The sequence below is a fragment of the Coprinopsis cinerea genome (assembly GCF_000182895.1).
Source record: "Coprinopsis cinerea okayama7#130 chromosome 1 map unlocalized cont3.1, whole genome shotgun sequence".
NCBI lineage: Eukaryota > Fungi > Basidiomycota > Agaricomycetes > Agaricales > Psathyrellaceae > Coprinopsis > Coprinopsis cinerea.
In genome coordinates, this window is record NW_003307544.1 from 1,235,598 (window position 1) to 1,253,250 (window position 17,653).

General features: G+C 51.3%; 3 protein-coding genes across 3 annotated transcripts; 1 reads left to right on the forward strand and 2 right to left on the reverse strand.

Annotated features, from left to right (window-relative positions):
• Window positions 1–2,727: 2,727 nt before the first annotated feature.
• CC1G_11215 (hypothetical protein) lies at window positions 2,728–4,635 on the reverse strand (the record flags this gene model as incomplete). Its single annotated transcript, XM_001828511.2, has 5 exons — window positions 2,728–3,929; window positions 3,997–4,194; window positions 4,294–4,434; window positions 4,490–4,535; window positions 4,591–4,635. The coding sequence occupies 5 exons, from the start codon at window positions 4,633–4,635 to the stop codon at window positions 2,728–2,730; spliced, it is 1,632 nt and encodes a 543-aa protein (XP_001828563.2).
• A 334-nt stretch (window positions 4,636–4,969) lies between these two features.
• On the reverse strand, window positions 4,970–8,591 carry CC1G_11216 (hypothetical protein; the record flags this gene model as incomplete). Its single annotated transcript, XM_001828512.2, has 12 exons — window positions 4,970–4,974; window positions 5,252–5,647; window positions 5,705–6,731; window positions 6,781–7,321; window positions 7,369–7,416; window positions 7,468–7,527; window positions 7,581–7,643; window positions 7,696–7,752; window positions 7,804–7,866; window positions 7,948–8,022; window positions 8,078–8,216; window positions 8,513–8,591. The coding sequence occupies 12 exons, from the start codon at window positions 8,589–8,591 to the stop codon at window positions 4,970–4,972; spliced, it is 2,553 nt and encodes an 850-aa protein (XP_001828564.2).
• Window positions 8,592–8,911: 320 nt separating this feature from the next.
• CC1G_11217 (hypothetical protein) lies at window positions 8,912–17,405 on the forward strand (the record flags this gene model as incomplete). Its single annotated transcript, XM_001828513.2, has 37 exons — window positions 8,912–9,107; window positions 9,157–9,611; window positions 9,668–9,864; window positions 9,920–10,051; window positions 10,108–10,213; window positions 10,268–10,309; window positions 10,362–10,380; window positions 10,435–10,661; window positions 10,721–10,737; window positions 10,787–10,814; window positions 10,869–10,881; window positions 10,931–10,973; window positions 11,027–11,092; window positions 11,147–11,486; window positions 11,535–11,697; window positions 11,752–11,781; window positions 11,841–12,024; window positions 12,075–12,143; window positions 12,198–12,241; window positions 12,291–12,412; window positions 12,464–12,700; window positions 12,758–12,783; window positions 12,845–12,876; window positions 12,930–12,999; window positions 13,055–13,091; window positions 13,146–13,274; window positions 13,328–13,411; window positions 13,468–14,027; window positions 14,081–14,450; window positions 14,504–15,183; window positions 15,237–15,635; window positions 15,687–15,946; window positions 16,000–16,066; window positions 16,131–16,150; window positions 16,212–16,308; window positions 16,359–17,081; window positions 17,144–17,405. The coding sequence occupies 37 exons, from the start codon at window positions 8,912–8,914 to the stop codon at window positions 17,403–17,405; spliced, it is 6,546 nt and encodes a 2,181-aa protein (XP_001828565.2).
• Between the last annotated feature and the right edge of the window lie 248 nt (window positions 17,406–17,653).

Genomic DNA, 17,653 nt, shown 5'->3' on the forward strand with positions numbered 1-17,653 from the left:
GAATTCCATCAAGTCGGAACATAGGCCTATGTTTTGATCGCTCAAGTGAACTGAATAGTTAATCGTGCCTCGAGGCACTTCCAGTAAAAGCGCCCGTATGACCCGCTCTCGACATCCGCTGCTGCGCGACTTAACGTTACCATAACCGCTCCTTAGCACTTTTCTAAGAAAAGTTCTAGTCACATATGTATTCTAATTGCCGGAATGTGGCAAACCCTTTGGGGGCTATACTCGAGCCGAATTCGTCACCGTACAGGGTTTTGTGAAGCGCTCGATTTCAAGGCGGCTGTCGCTGGGATGTAACGATCCACTTCTCCGCTGGGAAATAGCAACACCGTAAACACCTGTCAGATCCCTCGGCTCGAAATTTGACCAGAGGCTAAGATATGTGTGTCTGCATGCTCCGGTGAATTTCTCCAAAGAGCCCAAGCTGTCACGGTATTCCATCCATCCCGGTCAGCTCTACTTCCACAACATAAACCCCACTCTTGATCACCTCTAACCAATCTAGTACATAAAAATGCTATAACGGGACCCGAACTACGCCTCTCCTTTCTGACCGTTCCATTTTCGCAGCTAAGTTGACTTGAAGTCTTCGGTTGGCAACGAATGTGACATGTTCGTAGTCCGCTCTCGTGGAAGCCTGAGAGGACTCTAATAGGAAGCTTGAATGCACCGGTTAAAGAATATGTCTGAGTCCTCTCACCACCAATTGAAGGACTTGAAATGAGCTGCACTGCTAGGCTTAACGTCTCGTTGAGTGGCTTGTCACTCTTCCAGTCTCGCCCGCCGAGCAACGAAGCTTTGCTGATCGAGTCTGAGGGCTAAGCTTGAGCGCCTATCTCTAAATAGCCACCCGCCACTGAAGGCCAGAATGACAAGCCGTCAAACATCCTGCCTCTCTACACTCTATTCCATCATCCCAAAATAGTCAAAACTCCACCTAAACAGCAAGCAATCGCCTCAAGGCAGGTCTTTTACGATAACATCCTCCAAACCCCGAGGAGAAGACGCTCATTGGCCAATCGCTGCCTCCGTCTCTCCCACAGGATATGAACAGAACATCGCAAAGTCAAGACTTGCCCTTTGCCCAGCCAATAGAATAGCGGGAATGCAACGTCTCTGACAGGCCACCTCGAGCTTCACTTAGTATTAGACACTTCTCCACGAATATTAACCTATCAATAAAGAGACCAATATGCTCGCTGTCATTTGGTGCTGAATATTGAACCGTTCACTTTCACTCCCGCCCAGGCTTTCAGCATACTGGTCCTGACTACGGGCGCTTAATCCAGCCTTCAGTCCCCCGTTCGCCGTCCGGAATGGCCGAGCGCCCGGGAGACAGAAACCCAAACTTTATCATACTTACCTATTCTTAACTCTAGTAAGTAATACTCACCTTAGATCAATCGAACGGACGGACATACCGCAGCGAAGGAATCACTGCTCGTCTCCGGCCTCGAGGGCTGTTGAATGATGCAGCAAGATAAGCTCCAGGACCCTCTTTAACCACAACGACCTCTCCCCAGAAAGGCCAAACACGAGGACGATTAAGCTGGGGTGCTTCTCAACAGCACGGTAGTGAAAGCCTTAATCACGCACTCCGAGGCTCGAACACGAGGCACGGAACAAGGGCGAGGTGTACATGGCGTCCTAAAACATGAATGAGAAAAGTTCATTAAACCACACACGCGCATTTAGAGTTTGGTCGCTATCGTTCCTTCTTCCCTTCCTCTCCTCCGCGAACTCCGGAAGTTAAGCATGGCGCCTGATGCAAGCATCACGATCATAAACCACTCTCGACACACCGCGGCGTTGCCTTCACCCCAGAGGGAAGGCACGAGCATACCTTTTCGTTTGGAATGCCCTCAGTGAGTAAAGCGTTACGCTACTCTTTACGAAGAGAGTATCCACTATGATGCCACGGTTTACACGCATCACCGAAAACGGGATACGATACGACAACTTGGAGGCGGTGAGCTAAGACCTTTCCTTATGTGCATGGGCGTCTGAAGTAGGCCGAACCATAGAAAGGAACAATCAGAGCGAACCTGACAAAGACTAATTAGAAATTAGAGAGGGTGAACACCATTCATAACGCCGAGTGTTAACAAGATCGAGGGGGAGCATGGGAAGAAGCGCGCTGGGATCTAAGGGATCGAGGAACATACCTGACCACCTCCGTGTTTGGGCGGTTAAGAAGGTGCTTATGGATGCATGTGTGTGTCCCCGCGTCGGATCGACTATTTACCCACACTTTGCCCCTCCTACACCCTGGGCAACCTTGAAAGGACATAGTAGTGCTCCTTAATATCTATTTGTAACCCGTATATCATCACTTCCCCGTTACTAGGGCATGGAGTATCATCAACCCCTGGTTCCCTGGGGACCGGAGGGAGGGCCAGGGAAAGCACCTTGCGAGAGACGTTCATTTCTGGTTAAGTGGCTTTCCACCATGAGCTGCTGGTGGAATCACAAGTCATTATCAGTAAACTGATGCCCATCCACCGTTTATAATTAGGCAGTTGTGTTTGTTTGACGCCCATTGGACGAGAACGTCGGACAGTGAGCTATTCCGCCCGCTTCGAATCCTCTACAAACGTTCGCATCGCACTGAGTCGCAAGAAGCAGAGATACGCCCATCGAATTGTCTATTGATAGTCCTGCATTTCGTCAGAAGCGGATCGAAAACATGCCTTATGGAGGAGACTGACGCCTGACGCCGTTTCACAGTGTGGTCACCAAAAACCGCTCCACAACACCTAACAACATCCCATATGCTGGTTCATCCACCAAACCTACTGCTACATCGTCCACGGAGTGAACCGCAATGTCATCGCCCATAACCTCCGTCCGCCGTCCCGGACCAGCGGCCTGAACCCGGGTGCAGTCCTTGGACGACTCTGTGGACTTGACCCTGGAGCTGCCTGCTTCATGGGCGTCGGTAGAGCACCGACACGGACGTCGCTGGGCAGTCTGACACAGAACAACAAGGTTCAAGAGCCCATCCCTGATCGCCTGTTTCATGCGCCGCGAACTCGTTTCGTAATCTTTTACACCATGGTCCCCAGTTTGATGAGCATCCTGAGACCAGGAGTCGTCTGCAGCAGCGCCGAGGTTCTCCGGAGTGGCCAACGAATATAAGGTCGTACAAATGAACCAGAGCGCGTCCTTTGTCGCCAGTTTGGTGACTGCCAATGTGCGTTGGGCAATCTTGCGATCTTTTGAACTACTGGTCGACGTCTTGTCCGTGTTCTGAGGTTTACCGGAATGGGTCGAGTCCGCTGCTCGTTCCCACTCCGTGCCGTAATGTTGGCGTATGATTTCAGAGCCAGTCGAAAGAATCCGGTATAGCTCTTTCAAGGCCTCCAAAATGATTGACATTCTCAAGCTGTCGAAAATGTCGGAAAGGCCAGTCGTGCCTGAACTGTCGTAGGGCCGTCGTTTCGAGTCGAAGAGGTAAGAAAAGGCTGTCCGTAGAAGGTCTAGTACTCCGTAACGGAGATCTACTGCAGAATCTTCGTCAAAGGGTTGGATGAAGCTGTGAATGACTTTCTCCGAGAGCGGCAAGAATGACGAGATCGCTGGCAGAGCAACGCCCCTTAGGAACAGGCCTAGGATCTCGTCCAAAACCCGAGGCGAAAACTGTTCACTACCCGGTTCAAAAACCGACGACAGAAAAGCAGGTAAGAGATGGGCCAGTATCCTAGAGAGTAGCTCCACAACCCTGATATGATTGGGACCGGGTTTGGCAACGTTCAAGACCTGTTGAAGTTCCTTCGAGATCGCCTCGAGAGATCGAATCATTGCTGCGGCAATGTGGTCTTTCACATGCACCGCCGTTCCATTCACCAACAAAACTCGGAGGCACGAATCAACGACGCTGAGGAGCGACTCTATGCCGAAAGGATAAGAATGGAAGCCTTCGCCTGCGACCGGTGCAGATAAGCCACAGTCGCACAGCATGCAGGAATGAAGATATTTTCCGTGACTTACCTTCCGGGAGCAATGACTCTAGACTCATCGGTCTGTCGTTCACCGACGCTTGGCTCACTGCCTCTTTCTTCTTCTTGGACTTGCGCTTTGCTGCGACGGATGGCGGGTGCGGGGAATCAGATGGCGGTTGTGATGGCTGTGATGGTACGGTCGATCCCGCTCCCGCCCCCGCAGCCGTTTGTCCGGCGATGAAGTTCTCTAATAAAGTCCCGTGACCGATCAGTAATCGATGTGCGGGAAGGAGGTGCGTGGTGGTCAGTGGTTGGATTGTATGTAATCGCGAAGGGGTGCACTCACTGATCCGCTCGGCCTCATATTCTGCCTTGAGCGCCTTGAGATCGGTTTCCATTTGGAGAGCATGCGTCCTCCAAGACCGATCTGAGGTTGGCGGGGTTGGCCCAGGAGGCAAAAACTTCGCCCGCAGGTCAAGAACATATGCTTTACGATCGCAAATTGAGTTCGCCTGGTTGGTCAACACATGGGCCATGCGTACATGCAATGGATTGGTCCGCTGGCTTGTGCTGCAATGCGGCTAATGCCTTGTTCCTCTGTCAGTCTTCCTTCCATCTTCCAATTAGAAACGGGGAAACATACCACTGCAATGCGAAGGCTGTCCATTGGACACAGAGCAGGCGACATCGTGGTTGGCTGCAAAGAACGAAAATTTGTCAATGTCATTGTCAATGTCAGGCCTGCAAGCGCGTTACATCATCAGTCACGCATAGGTCACGCGGACGCGACAACCAGCGAGACCTGTCACCTGAGGCCTGAGACCTTGCTGAGACCAGCCCCGACACGACGATAACAATGTATTTGAACAACGCTTAGATTCGACGGCAACTATTTCAGATAAGTAGTCTAAAGTAGCCAATAACTAACTAACTAACTAAACAACAAACGTGCAGGTTCGAACAGTTACAACAACAAGATCGCCCTAACGGCTACAAGTTCTTATTCTTAAAAGCGAAATCAACTAACCTAGAATCGATAAGGATAGAGACGTTTCAAACTCATGGATGGAAACCCCTTCCAAGCTCTAATCGGTCCTTTCCCTTTCCCCGCATGACAGGCGACTCGTCCAACAGACGCGACGAGATGGGAGGAGATCCAAACGGTCGACGCGTCCCGGACGCGTCCTTCGATCGATCGCGACGGACGGGAGACACATCATAGGGGTGGTACCGGTGGTTTAAAGGGTCGAGGTGCGTGTTGTTTGACCGCGTTCCATTTTCATCCAATACTGCCGATAACGAACCAGGTCCACCAAACGAGTTTCGATCAGAGGTCCGGTGTTGGTTACGAAGCGGAGTTTGGAAGTTGTAGCTGGAGCGCGGCCACATTTGGGATTTGGGTGTCGCAAAGGGGGCATGGAATCGGATTCCCCGTGAGGGGGTGGAGGTCGGGTCGAAGGGTGATTCTTCCCAAGTGGGTCGTGAGGCATCATAAGTCCCATAGGTACTACTACCTGGCTGAACGCGGACGTGATGCTCGTGGCCTTGGGGTGTCGAAGGCGGGTTTCTGAGATCAGGCCACGGCGACGACGACGAGGTATAGTAATCCAAGTCTGGAATCCCCGAACGTCCCGGACGCGTCGGAGTCTTCGGAATTCGCAGCCAGTTGGGAGAGTCTTGGATCGAGGGTTGGAAGAAGGCTGTATCGACAGACCGTTCGCGGGGAGCATCGTCAGTCGGAACAAAGGTCGGCTCACGCATCGGGATATCATAGCTGGGTTCAGACGAAGGCGAGTGACTTCGTGTCATGCAATGACGACAGAACCAAGGGTCTTCCTCTCTCCCCAACTCGGAGATGTGACGAATACCTATGCATTCGAGGTGGTACCAGGTCTGGCAGTCGTCGCATTGCACAAGTTCGCGACCGTCGTCATACCCGTGACAGATACACAGCTCGGCGTCAGAATCGTCATCGTGCAATTCACGTTCTCTACGTTGCTGGCGATAGGATAGCGCACGAACACTTCGCTTGGCTAGCAAAGCCGCTTTCGCATCGCCGGGGTCGCTTGGAAAAGCAGAACGTTTGAATCGAAAATTCTTCCTCGGGTCTTCTGGATGCGCGAGTAGCGGGACCATCTTGCCTCGTCCTGGTCGAACTGGGGGAGGTTGTTCATGCTCATAGACAGCGCCCCATCTCTCGGGTGGAAGAGCCTCCTCGCCCTCGGAATCATTGCTTGTGGGTGGACCTTCCGGCTCTTCATCGTCGGAATCCCGGTCCAAAAAGCGTTCTATCCACTTTAGGCGCTCCTCTTCCTCAGCCTTGGCCAACTGCTCTCGCTCTTCGTAACGTAGACGCCACGGAAACTCGCCGTCGGTCCAGTTAGGCTTATCTATCGAGTCCTCGGCAACCAAGTTAGCGGCAACGTCGACCAACGACTTCTTGTCATTAGGAGGAGGATCGTTGCCCTTCTTCTTGCGGCGAGGAGTACGCTTTTTGGATGGAGAACCTTCTACTTCGCCGGGAGCCTGCGGCATTTCGTTCGGGATGTCAAGTAAAACCCGGCCTTTGCCTTCTAGCTCGACGGGATAGAGTTTGGCTTTATGCCTTCCCTCAGACCGACTGGAACGGAACGCTTCGAGTCGCCGCAGCTTCTTGAGTTCCTTTTCGGTGGGTGGTTTCTTTTCTTCCACCTCTTCTAGTTGGGAAACGACGTTCGGAGTGCCGGGAAGAGCAGCCAGGTGCAGAGAGATGGGCTGAGGTTGACGCACCCATTCGGCGGTACGCTAAACCAGACGTTGAGAACAAGACGATGTGAAACGGAATGCCACCCACGTATCGACCATAGCCACCTGCCATGAGGCTCTCTTCGAAGCTCTCTTCAGACGTCTCTTGGAACAGCTTGAGCCGACGGCCTTTCTGAGGGCTCTCCATGATACCAACTGGCGCACTTTGCCGCTGATCTTCATCCATCGCATCGGGATCCGCCTCGTCGAATGAACGCTTGGCTCGCTTGAGGTACTCGGGTCGACGACTCTCTGCTTCTCGAATGTGCGATAGTTGATCCTCTCTTATCGCTTGACGAATTCTCTCCATCTCTCCACCGGGAGGACGCGAGGGTCCGAAAGGATTGTTCGAGGGGATAGATGAATCTTGGCAAGGAGCGAGAGGCTGCGAGTCGGTACGGGGAGGCGCAGGCGAAGAAACAGGATGAAGTCGAGGGGATGGACCGGGAACGCTTGCCTTGGCCATGAACGGGGATGAGAGAGTGGACGCTGTGACGGGTTGCTCGGCGTCGCTCGATGAGCTCGCCGTAGGTTGGCCATGGTTCCGGGGAGTCACCGGGTTCGTTATCACACATGAGTCGACGGGGAATCTTCAGACCGGTTAGAAAAGTCAGGACAGCGAATGTGATAAACGCACTGTGGCATTGGAGCAGTGGGTTGTGAAGTATTGGTGAAGCGGGATGTTCTGTACGAAACGGTAAGTTTCATGCAAAATATTGGCCGGATGAAGACTCACTGATGAGTAGGTGTCGCTGGGTTATCATTACGGTTGGATGAAGTTCGTGAAACAAAGGGACTGAGGAGCTGGGTCAGAGAGCTCAGAAACGCGCTTTCGCAGATTGAAGGTACCTTGACGCAGGCGTGAGGATGTGTTGAGATGGGTTAGGGTGCGTGACTGCCTCTTCCGGCAAACTACATCATCCTGTTAATCAATGACTATTGCAGGTGCAATGCTGATACTGACTTTCTGTACAAGATTCGCTGAGGAAAACTGCCTGGCGCAGAGTAGGAGGCTTGGGACCTAACCGACCCGATTCAGTTGCCACCATCGGACGGCATGCCACTGACTTACAAAGGAATTGGCGATTCTGGAGATAAACCGACACCTGCAGCGAACCTACTCGAATCCGACGGACTGGCAAATCGAGCGTTTGAGTAAAGGGGCAAGGATCATTGTTGGTGGGGAATCGGGGGTATAGATAAAGAGGCTACACACCTCTGGGGAGTAGGAAGTTGACTATACTGCTTGGTGGAGAAGGAAGGGAGCAGTCCTTCATGTCTTTTCTGCGAGCTAGATCGACAGCATTCAAAATATGAACGAAGAATGTTGGACCGTTCGTGCGCACCTGGAGCCTGGCTCTGTCTGCTGGTTCCAGCTGCTGCCGCGTGCCTCCCGTTCAGCTAGCGTATCCACCCTGGTCGATTGCTGAGACTGGTTTGGCGGTGTCTGAGAACGTTGGTCAAGAGAAATGCCTGGTGCATTCTCTGAAGACATTTCATCAACCAAGAATGGACAAGGGCCGAAATTAGTCGCTAGTGAACGCTGGAACGCCTGCTTGTCGTCCAATAATTTGTTTGTGGGTATCGCTTGTCGATATTATAGAAAAGTAAGGAACGATTTTGAGAAAATATAATGGTGAGGAGGAAGAAAGAGGCAGAAACGAAGCCCTGAGACCAATTAGCGTCCATCATCATGTTCAAGTTTCCGCTTATCTAAGCAAAATCCAATCGCACAATCCCGCCCTCCTCATCCCATCCATTTCCGGTCAAACTCGGCATACCTCCTCTTCTTTGTCCAACGACTATTTTCAACCGTTTGTTTCCACGGCTTGGACACTGCGCAAAATCCAGCGCGGGCATTGCCAAATCAAGAACGGGAATACCCGTTGGCTCGTCAATGCGTCACTCTTTGCTTTCCACTCCTCACTCATTTATCCATTTTCTCAATCTGTTTCGCTTATCGCCCTTCTAGAGAAATGCTGTCTACACTCACGGTCTGCCTGGTCGCCGAGGGAACCTCGAGAACATCTGCGGACTGCGGACTGTCAGATAAGCTCACCTCGTGGTCGGAAACTCTATCCATAAACTGTCATGGGCGTCTATTCTGGTCTATATAACGTCGTTCGGCTCGTGTTGTGGATCCTCGTGCCCACAATCTTCTGCCCTCATCCCCACCGAAGATGGCAGCGACTTCAGGCCTTCCCCCAAGTTTCCTGGCCTCCTTGAAGCAAATGGCTTCCTCTGAGGAGGGAGTTGTTTGCTTTTTGGAAGGACTGGATCCCCATTGGATTTACAAAACCTCCATCGAAAGCATTCTGAATGATTTGCAAACATTACCACCGCCGTTCCATCGATCCCTTGAGCTTACGCTCTCATGTAAGTTGATTCGCATGCAACCCTCTCCTCTTGTTCAAGCAAGTTTTAGATGGGTTCTGGGCAGAGTACATCACGGATTGGCTCGATCGATCTTTCCCATCGGACCCTCGCCCAGCATTCGCCAGCACTGTTCATGCAGTCGTCCTAACTCGGCTAGTGAACTTCATCTACTTCGAAGTCTTATTCCAGGTCCCAGACATCGGCGAGCAATCTGTCCTCAAAGATAGGCTGTTCGTTCTCAACGCCTTGCAGGCGTTGGACGAGCTGTCTAGTATGGACTTCAAAGACGCCGTACAGCCATCCCAGAATGGTGTGAAGCCCAGTTCACGCAAGAAGAGCGTCAGTCAGGCTGAAAGAAAGCGCCAGCAGAGGCGCGAACGAGAGAAGGATCAGGACGCCGACGACAGCGTGTTCCAAGCTTTGGATATGGTCAAGCCGACCTGTCCTGATGACGCTGATGTCCTGGCGCTGAAACTCGTTTTCAAGCTCAAGGAGGTGCTGGTGGTAAGTCCTTTGATACATTCCTAGACTCTTCGAGGTAAACTTGCCCCCTTTTACAGAAATACCTCGATATCCTCCAAACCCAGAAGGTGGCTACAGCCGTCAGGACGTCGTTAGTTCGCGCTCTCTCCGACGTCCAAGCCGTCAATGCCAAACCGAAACCCGACTTAGCCAAGATCAAAACCGAAATGGGGCCAGTGTGGAACAACATCACCAGCCCCACGTCGGCGATCTCGTTCGCTCAGCCTCTGAAGGCGTATGGTTTCTATTCTAGTGCTCCGTGCGTAATTGCTGACCACTTCCCTTTCTAGAGCGCTGTATTTTGACAGCGCTTTTGGCTTTGGCCAATGGGAAATTATGTTGTCCAGCCGCGGGATCAGCGATCTCAAGGCGGCGTACAAACGCAATCGCAAACTCTTCAACATCGTCATGAAGAAGATCAAGTAAGATGTTGTAGCCTGACACTTCTGGCTCTTTTCTCTGATTGCTTCTTCTGCAGGGAGTTGTCCAACGCTCATTTTTCTGACGACAATCAGAAGCGTCTCAACAGAGGCGAAGGTGTTCCCGTCTTCGAAGCGAAGATGACAGGCGACACTCGCCTAGTGGTGAGTTTCAACAACCAGGTCCTATGCTCTAGTTTTTAATCCCATGAATTGAAGTATCAAATTGATTGTATCGCAGAGTACGATGTAGAAACGAAGGTATGTGTTAACTCTCCTTCTTGCGTGAATACACATCTGACTTTTTTTAAAGGACCACGTTGAACGACAAGGTGAAGGGACTTCTTGCTTGCTTCAACACAGCTCCAACCACTAACCCAACCCAGTCATACGGATATTCGGGATATATACGCACACCCAACTGGATAGGCTCTGGGACTCGCTCGGGTACCAGCTCAGCCAAAAGGGCAGAGAGTACATCCGTCGCTGCGGTGTTCGCAACAAGAACCGCGACGGCTCTCTCATCGTGCCTGCCATCTTTCCTCCTAACCCAGAGGCCGAAGTTATCACCGACTTCGTTGGACCAGAGCTCCCAAAAGAGGACCTCGAAGAGGTGCGTTCTAGTTGCTGTTGTATCTATCTGGTCAAGGCTAGAGCGGTTTGCATTTTCAGATTCATTCGCTTTTGGTGTAAGTGTAGTCTTGAGCTCCGCATCGCCGTGCTAAACGCCATCTCTAGGCTGGAGAAGTTTGTAACTTTTTCCAAAGTACGGTCCTTCCATTGTGCCTCGATGATCAATCTGAGCTGACCGCACGCACAGGAACTTCGAAACAGTGAGTAGCCCACTGGGTGTGCCCGCTACATGTTACTAACATATTCCAGGCATTCTCGCGGAGCTCGACGTCAACCATGTATTCAAACTCCAGTGCGTATGCACGAACCGCCGATGTCCGTTTTACTCACATCAGGTATCACTAGTCCAAACGAGATGGAGATCATCGAACATCCTTTCTCCTGCTATGTCTTGGGTCGCAGTGGTACCGGGTGAGTGTCCGCTGTCACCCAATTTTCGCTCGGGTTTTAACATAGGCTGCATAGGAAAACCACCACTATGCTCTTCAAGATGTTAGGCCTAGAGCGCACATTTACAACCCAAATCGCCCATGGCGAGTCGAAGCCTCGCCAGCTCTTCGTCACTAAATCTCGCGTTCTCGCGAGCAAAGTCGAAGAGTACTTTATGAAGCTTATGGCCTCACTGCAGGCGGGGTCGAAGTCCGATGACGAGTTGCGAGATCTCGCACTCCAGGCACAGGTGGAACCCACCAGCCCTGTCGATGGAGGGCTCTACCATCAGGATGACGATGTCCGCTGGCAACTGCCTAAGAAGTACAGTCTCCTTCAAGACGAGCACTTCCCACTGTTCCTAACCTTTGAGAAAGTACGTCCAACCTCAGTAAGGCGAACTTGGACTCATCGATCCCGACAGCTCGCAGAGCTCATCATCGCTGACTTGGTTAGCAACGACGCAGTTCCCGAAGCCCTCAGACAGGCTTTACATTCCTTGAGCTCGTCCAAGGCGGTCTTGAGCTACTCAAAGTTCTTGATAGAATACTGGATCCATTTCCCTCAGAATCTAACAAAGGGTCTAGGTAAGAATCAATCAGGTACTTTCCGAAATCACAGCCTGATGAAAAGGTCCACAGATCCGGCACTCGTGTTTAGCGAAATTATCGGTATGCTCATATGAACTTTACTGCCTGGATATTCATTCACTTCCTCGTGAATATTTTAGGGGTTATCAAGGGTTCAGAGCAAGCTCTCGAAAACGAGAAGCGTTACCTCGACAAACATGCCTATCTTTCGCTCAGCGATCGCACGCAATATCTGTTCTCCTCGCAACGGGACACGATCTACGCCATCTTCATGAAGTATCTTCAACGCAAAAGGGAGCTGGAAGATCAGGACCCTGCTGATCGGTGTGTACAGAATCCCCACTCACAATGGAACGGGTTAACGAGCTTTGTAGCACGCACAAGATCCTCGAGGCCTTCTCCTTGGAGACAGTTGGTGTTCCGGGTTCGAAAGTTGATTTCCTGTGAGTCGCTCTGACAGTTCGGCATTGAATTCGGTGTGACGTGTGTTACTTCAGTTACATCGACGAGGCCCAGGACAATATGCTTATCGACGGGATGTGTAAGTGACTTCTTATGCCTTCCATACCGCAACGCTCACATGCCCGTAGTACTTCGCTCACTTTGCAAGGCCCCCACAGGTCTCTTCTGGGCCGGTGATACTGCGCAGACGATCTCTGTTGGCAACTCGTTCCGATTCGAGGACCTCAAAGCCTTTATGCACAGGCTCGAGGTGTGTGCCTACCCTCTTCTGGCCGTTACAGGCGCCTGACCGCCTCGATAGGAACGCAGGGTCAAGTCTCTCAACCAAGATCGAGCGGTCGTACCAAAACCCGCAACGTTCTTCCTATCGACAAACTATCGCTCACATGGGGGCATCGTCTCATGCGCTCACTCCGTTATCGAGATCATTACACACTTCTGGCCTTCTTCGCTGGACAAGATGGCACCGGAAAAGGGTATCGTCAATGGGCTGAAGCCCTTCTTCTTCGGCGGAACCAACTCAAATGCGATCAAATTTGTGAGCCCAGCACTGTCATGGCACTCGTTGGACATCTGAACTTACGGTTTCTCTTAGGAGGACTTCCTAACCGCAGGACAGCCGTATGTGTCCTCGAAAGTTGTATTTCTCCTCCGGAACTAATGTCGTGGGGCATCGGTACAGGGAAGGAGACATCGAGTTTGGAGCGCGACAATGTGAGCCATCCCCTCTTGTGTAAGTAGTAGAAGCCTGCTCACAACGAACATAGGCATTCTAGTCCGCGATGACGAAGCGAAGAAGGCACTTCGTCAGCTCGTTGGGAACATCGGTATCATCATGTAAGGGCCCGCAGCTAAAATGTGGTCACGTTGGTTACTCACTCGTTCATCCTAGGACGCTCTACGACAGCAAGGGTCTTGAATTCGACGACGTACGCTTTACGCCGGTTGCATCCTGGCAAATCAACTGATTATTGTGCATCTAGGTCTTACTCTACCAATTCTTCGAGGATTCGACGGTTGACTTCGGGCGCTGGAGAGTTCTTGCCAGCCTCCTTCCCGGAGAAACGGCCCCCCAATTCGATCCTACTCGACACGCAGGCTTATGTAGCGAAGTAAGCGTTAATACCCTTTCCCAGTGATAGCGCGTTTCCTGACTGTGTGGCAGCTCAAATCCTTATACGTCGCTATCACCAGGGCTCGAAAAAAGCTCTGGATCTATGACAATTCAACAAAGGCGGAACCTTTGCGGGTTAGTTGTGCTGCTGTAACTCTTTTTCTCTTACGGTTCTCCTGACACCGCTACAGAACCTGTGGACTTCGAAGGGGTTGATCGAGAACTTCGAACCTGGCCAGGGTGCTCGAGCGTTGCCTCGCTTTGCAGTTACGTCGTCTCGTAAAGAGTGGAAAGATGCTGCAAAGAAGTTCTTCAAGAACAAGAACTTCGCTGAATCCATTCATGCATTTAAACGTGCTGGTATGGACCGGGAGGCAGAAATTGCCCAAGCCTACCTACTTCGAAAGGAGGCCGAGACTCTCACTGTACCCCAGAAACGACGCAAAGCGTTTCTCGATGCGGGCAGAGCGTTCGAAGACCATGCCCATAAGGCTCCCAATCCCGATCAGCGTCGAGTCTTCCTCCACAACGCCGCCGGATGTTTCGAGAACGCGGGTGATTATCCCAAGGCAGCGGAGATATATCGCAACGCAGAGGAATACGATGACGCGCTCAGACTTTATCGAAAGGCAGGAATGTTCGACGAGGGTGTCCAGGTTATCAAGGGTCGTGCAGAGTGTATGAATAACGTTCTCGTGGAAGAGTTCAAGGACGACGCCAAGCTGTTCTATTTCAAAGATCAAGCGATCGAGTATGTGGTCCCTTCGATTTCAGCCTCAGAAAACCTATATAATATGTTGACAGGAAAGCGAAAGATCTCTTTGAGACGACGGAGGACACTCTAGAGTATTTCGAAGAGAATCCTTTCCTTGATGAGTCGCGAGCTCTGTTCCTTGCAGATCTTGGACGGAACAAGGAAGCCGCACAAATTCATCTAGAAGAAGGCCGTTTGTTAGACGCTATTCGACTACTGGTTTTGAACACGGACGACGTGGAGTCGTTAACTCAGGGCCATGAAATCATACTGAAGGCACTATGGCGACTTCTGCCGTTTGGGACGATGGTGGACCCCGGAGCCCTGGACGATGAGTTTTCGCAAATCGACGAGCTGCTTTTCTATGCATCGACTCTTGAAACAATGCGATTGCACCTACCACATTCGTCCATGGACCAGGTAACGTATAGGTAGTATCTCCTTTTTCATGTTCTGATAGTCCTGCTCCATAGATAACTATGTTCCAGGCCATTTGGAAGTCGGACTGGTCGCGATTGCTTCCCCTCGGGAAGCATTTCCTCGGACATGGAGATATCGCGTCTGCGATTCTGTGCCTCAGCCATTACTTTCATCCGGCCCACCTCCCCGACTTGAAGGACCTCGACAACACAGACATATGTCACTTCCTTTCAGATTTCCTCAGTTTCTGTGGACTTTTCCGCACCCTGGTGGAGAGAATCCCTCCCTTGACCGAGACGACCCAGCAACTCTTTGGGATCCAGGACTCAGAGGGGGGGAATCGACACTTCGTGCCATCTAATACTTGGCTTGGCCGTCAAGTTCTCCAGAGCGCCGAGGTTCCTGATGCAGCGAGATCAAGAGAGGGTGTCCTAGTCGGCTCGCAGGAATTGACGTCGTATCTACGAGATAGTCTGCTGCGCTATCTCGCCGAAACGATACGATACGAAGACATGCAATGCCGCCTTGTTTCCTCATTCACGCCATGCGCGGAATTTGCTTTGGCCGGCCATTGTCGCCCAGATGACAGGTGCCGCAAGCAACACATGAACCCCGCGAATCTCACAAAGGAGTGGCTTCAGATGCAGACTCGTATCCACCTCCAGCAAATTTTGATCCTGCAGGTACTATACTGGATCCCTTATCGACTTGGGGGTAGTACTCGTGGAAGACGGTTAGTGTATAGCAGCGATTCATCCTTTACGAGTAACTGAATGGTTCTCGCAGCTTCTGGATCAACCGCTTCTATCATTCGTGTAACCCGCCCTCTCACATAATGGGATCCTGGTCGAGCGTGGACTTCCGGGCAATTCCAGAGGCCGAAGACGGATTGCGTGCCTTGAAGAATTGGTCTCGAACTCTGCTCTACGGTAGACCTGACCCCAACCGTCAGAACGTCGAATTAACTTTCGTATACCAAGCGGCAGATCTTTGTTTCAGGCTAGACAGAAGGTTTGCAGGAAGATACGTCCATCGATCGCCGTTGGTGAATCGGTTCCTCCGATATCAGACGATCTTCAAGCGTCGTTCGTCAGAAGGACGTTGGATCTTCACAATCTCTGAACTGCTCAGTTCCTTAGATGCTTCCCGTCCAAATTTCATTACCGCAGGGATATTAGCTGCCAAGTACGTCGCCCTGAGCGTAGAAAACTTTTCGGGGTCGCTAATATTTAACAGACATATCGTTGACAAGAAGGCTTTCATCGACCTTAACGTCCTTTGCAACTTTTTGGAATTCTTATCCGGTGCCATTGTCGTCGCTCGCAGCAATTTCGAATGGCACAACGTCACACTTCCACGAAGCCTTTGTGGCACACTCCTTCAACGAATGCGAAGGGCACTTCCTCCTTGTGACATCAGGAAAGTTGGAATCTTGGAGTTCTTAGATTGTGCCTACGTCTTGCTTCGAACATTGGTCGAGGGTGGAGAACACGCTGGTAAGACTCCTTATGTCGACTATGGTGCCACAGCAACCTCACATCCGCCTCAGTATACCTCCTCCATGGCACCTCCAACGCACAGTCAGTGGCAGTGAGATCACAGTTCATCCCGAGAGTGTACGTTGTTTCCGTAGAGTCGACGATTCGGCTGGTATGCTGATATCTCTTACTTGGGAAACAGTTGTCGAGCCATGGGCCTGGGTAAGGGTTTATTCGTTATTATCGAGAAGGAGCAAGAGCAAACTAATGGGCTGTCGTCCAGTGGCTTACAATTTAGACAATCTCACAATCTACCGGATGGTTCTCGAGAGGTTGGAGCCATTGAAAAAAATTGAATTCCCTGCTCGAACCTACAGCCTGTGCGTATTGCTCCTTTCCACCTGCTTAGTTCGTCTGACACTGGAAGAAGGTTCGCTCATGCGAAGTTGTGGACTGACGTTTTCTACGCGGTCGAGTCTTCCACCCGCTACTCCCCTTTTGATGATATGATTCACTTGTGGTCGAAAGCAAGCCCACCTCCCAAAAGCGTCCTCCCTAACCACATCACTCGTGTTTTCTTCGAATCCGTCGAGGAATTACGACATTGTCTCGCTGGAATCGAGCCTCGCCGGGTCGCAGTTTACGACGGCACAAGTGCCGCGGTAAGTGACCCATCAACGAAACCCGATGATCCTCGGTTGGACGAAGCCGTCAAGACAGTTGATGCAAGCAATACCGAGTCCACCCCGACGGCAGTAGAGTCCTTTGAAGCAGTGCACACGGGGGCCGATATGGAAGGGGACGACCAAGATTTGGACGAAGAAATTCCTGAAGACCTGCTCGATGCTGGGTTGAAGATCATGAAGGCCTGTCGAATGCTTATCAGACGCCGCGAATGCGAGACGAGAATGGCATCGCAGCAGTTGGCCTTGCGTGACTTCTTCCGGGCTTGTCTCCAACAGTCCGAGAAGATAGAATGGCCACCGAGTTCTGAATACAGACTCTACTACCTTGGAGTAGTCCCCCACCTCTTGGTATGCCTTCAGTGGGCCTTGCAATTCTTCCATGCAGAAAAGACCAAGGCAAAGAAAGCGTTCAAGGAAGCGAAACACACGGAATTGCAGAAAACCCGGGAGAAGTTGAATACCATAGCGTGAGTTTTCTGCTTCTCAACGCCCGCATCCGCCTTTGAGCCGGCATTGTGACCTTGTACAGCGACAAATTGAAGCAAATCCAAAGCCTCAACAGGGTACTCGATCCCAAGTCCACTTTCCATCACCGACGTGATGTCAACGAATTAAAACGAGTCATCGATGATATTGAAACCTTGTTCACGTCCCTTCCTTCCACCTTCACCGACGACGTCGTATTACATCTCGAGATGGCCCTATGTGCCCGCAACAAGAATATCTCAAAGCCCAAACCCAAGTTGAATGTGCCTGACGAAACGCAGGACTGGGAATACGACGAGCGATGATCATCATGTCTTCGGAGAATATATCTTTGCTATTGTATGTCTTACTTTTTCGAATATGATATCATTTTCTTGCGATAAGTTTGTGAATTGGAAATAGTAGCCACTCATATGGGCATGCCCTTGCCTACTCAGTTCTATTTCGACCTAACGTTAGTCCCGATGACGGGTGGCGACCATGAGCTGAGGCGTACAGCTTGTCGATTGGAATGGTCGTTGGTAGTTCCGCTATTGGTGACAGAGAGCGTTCT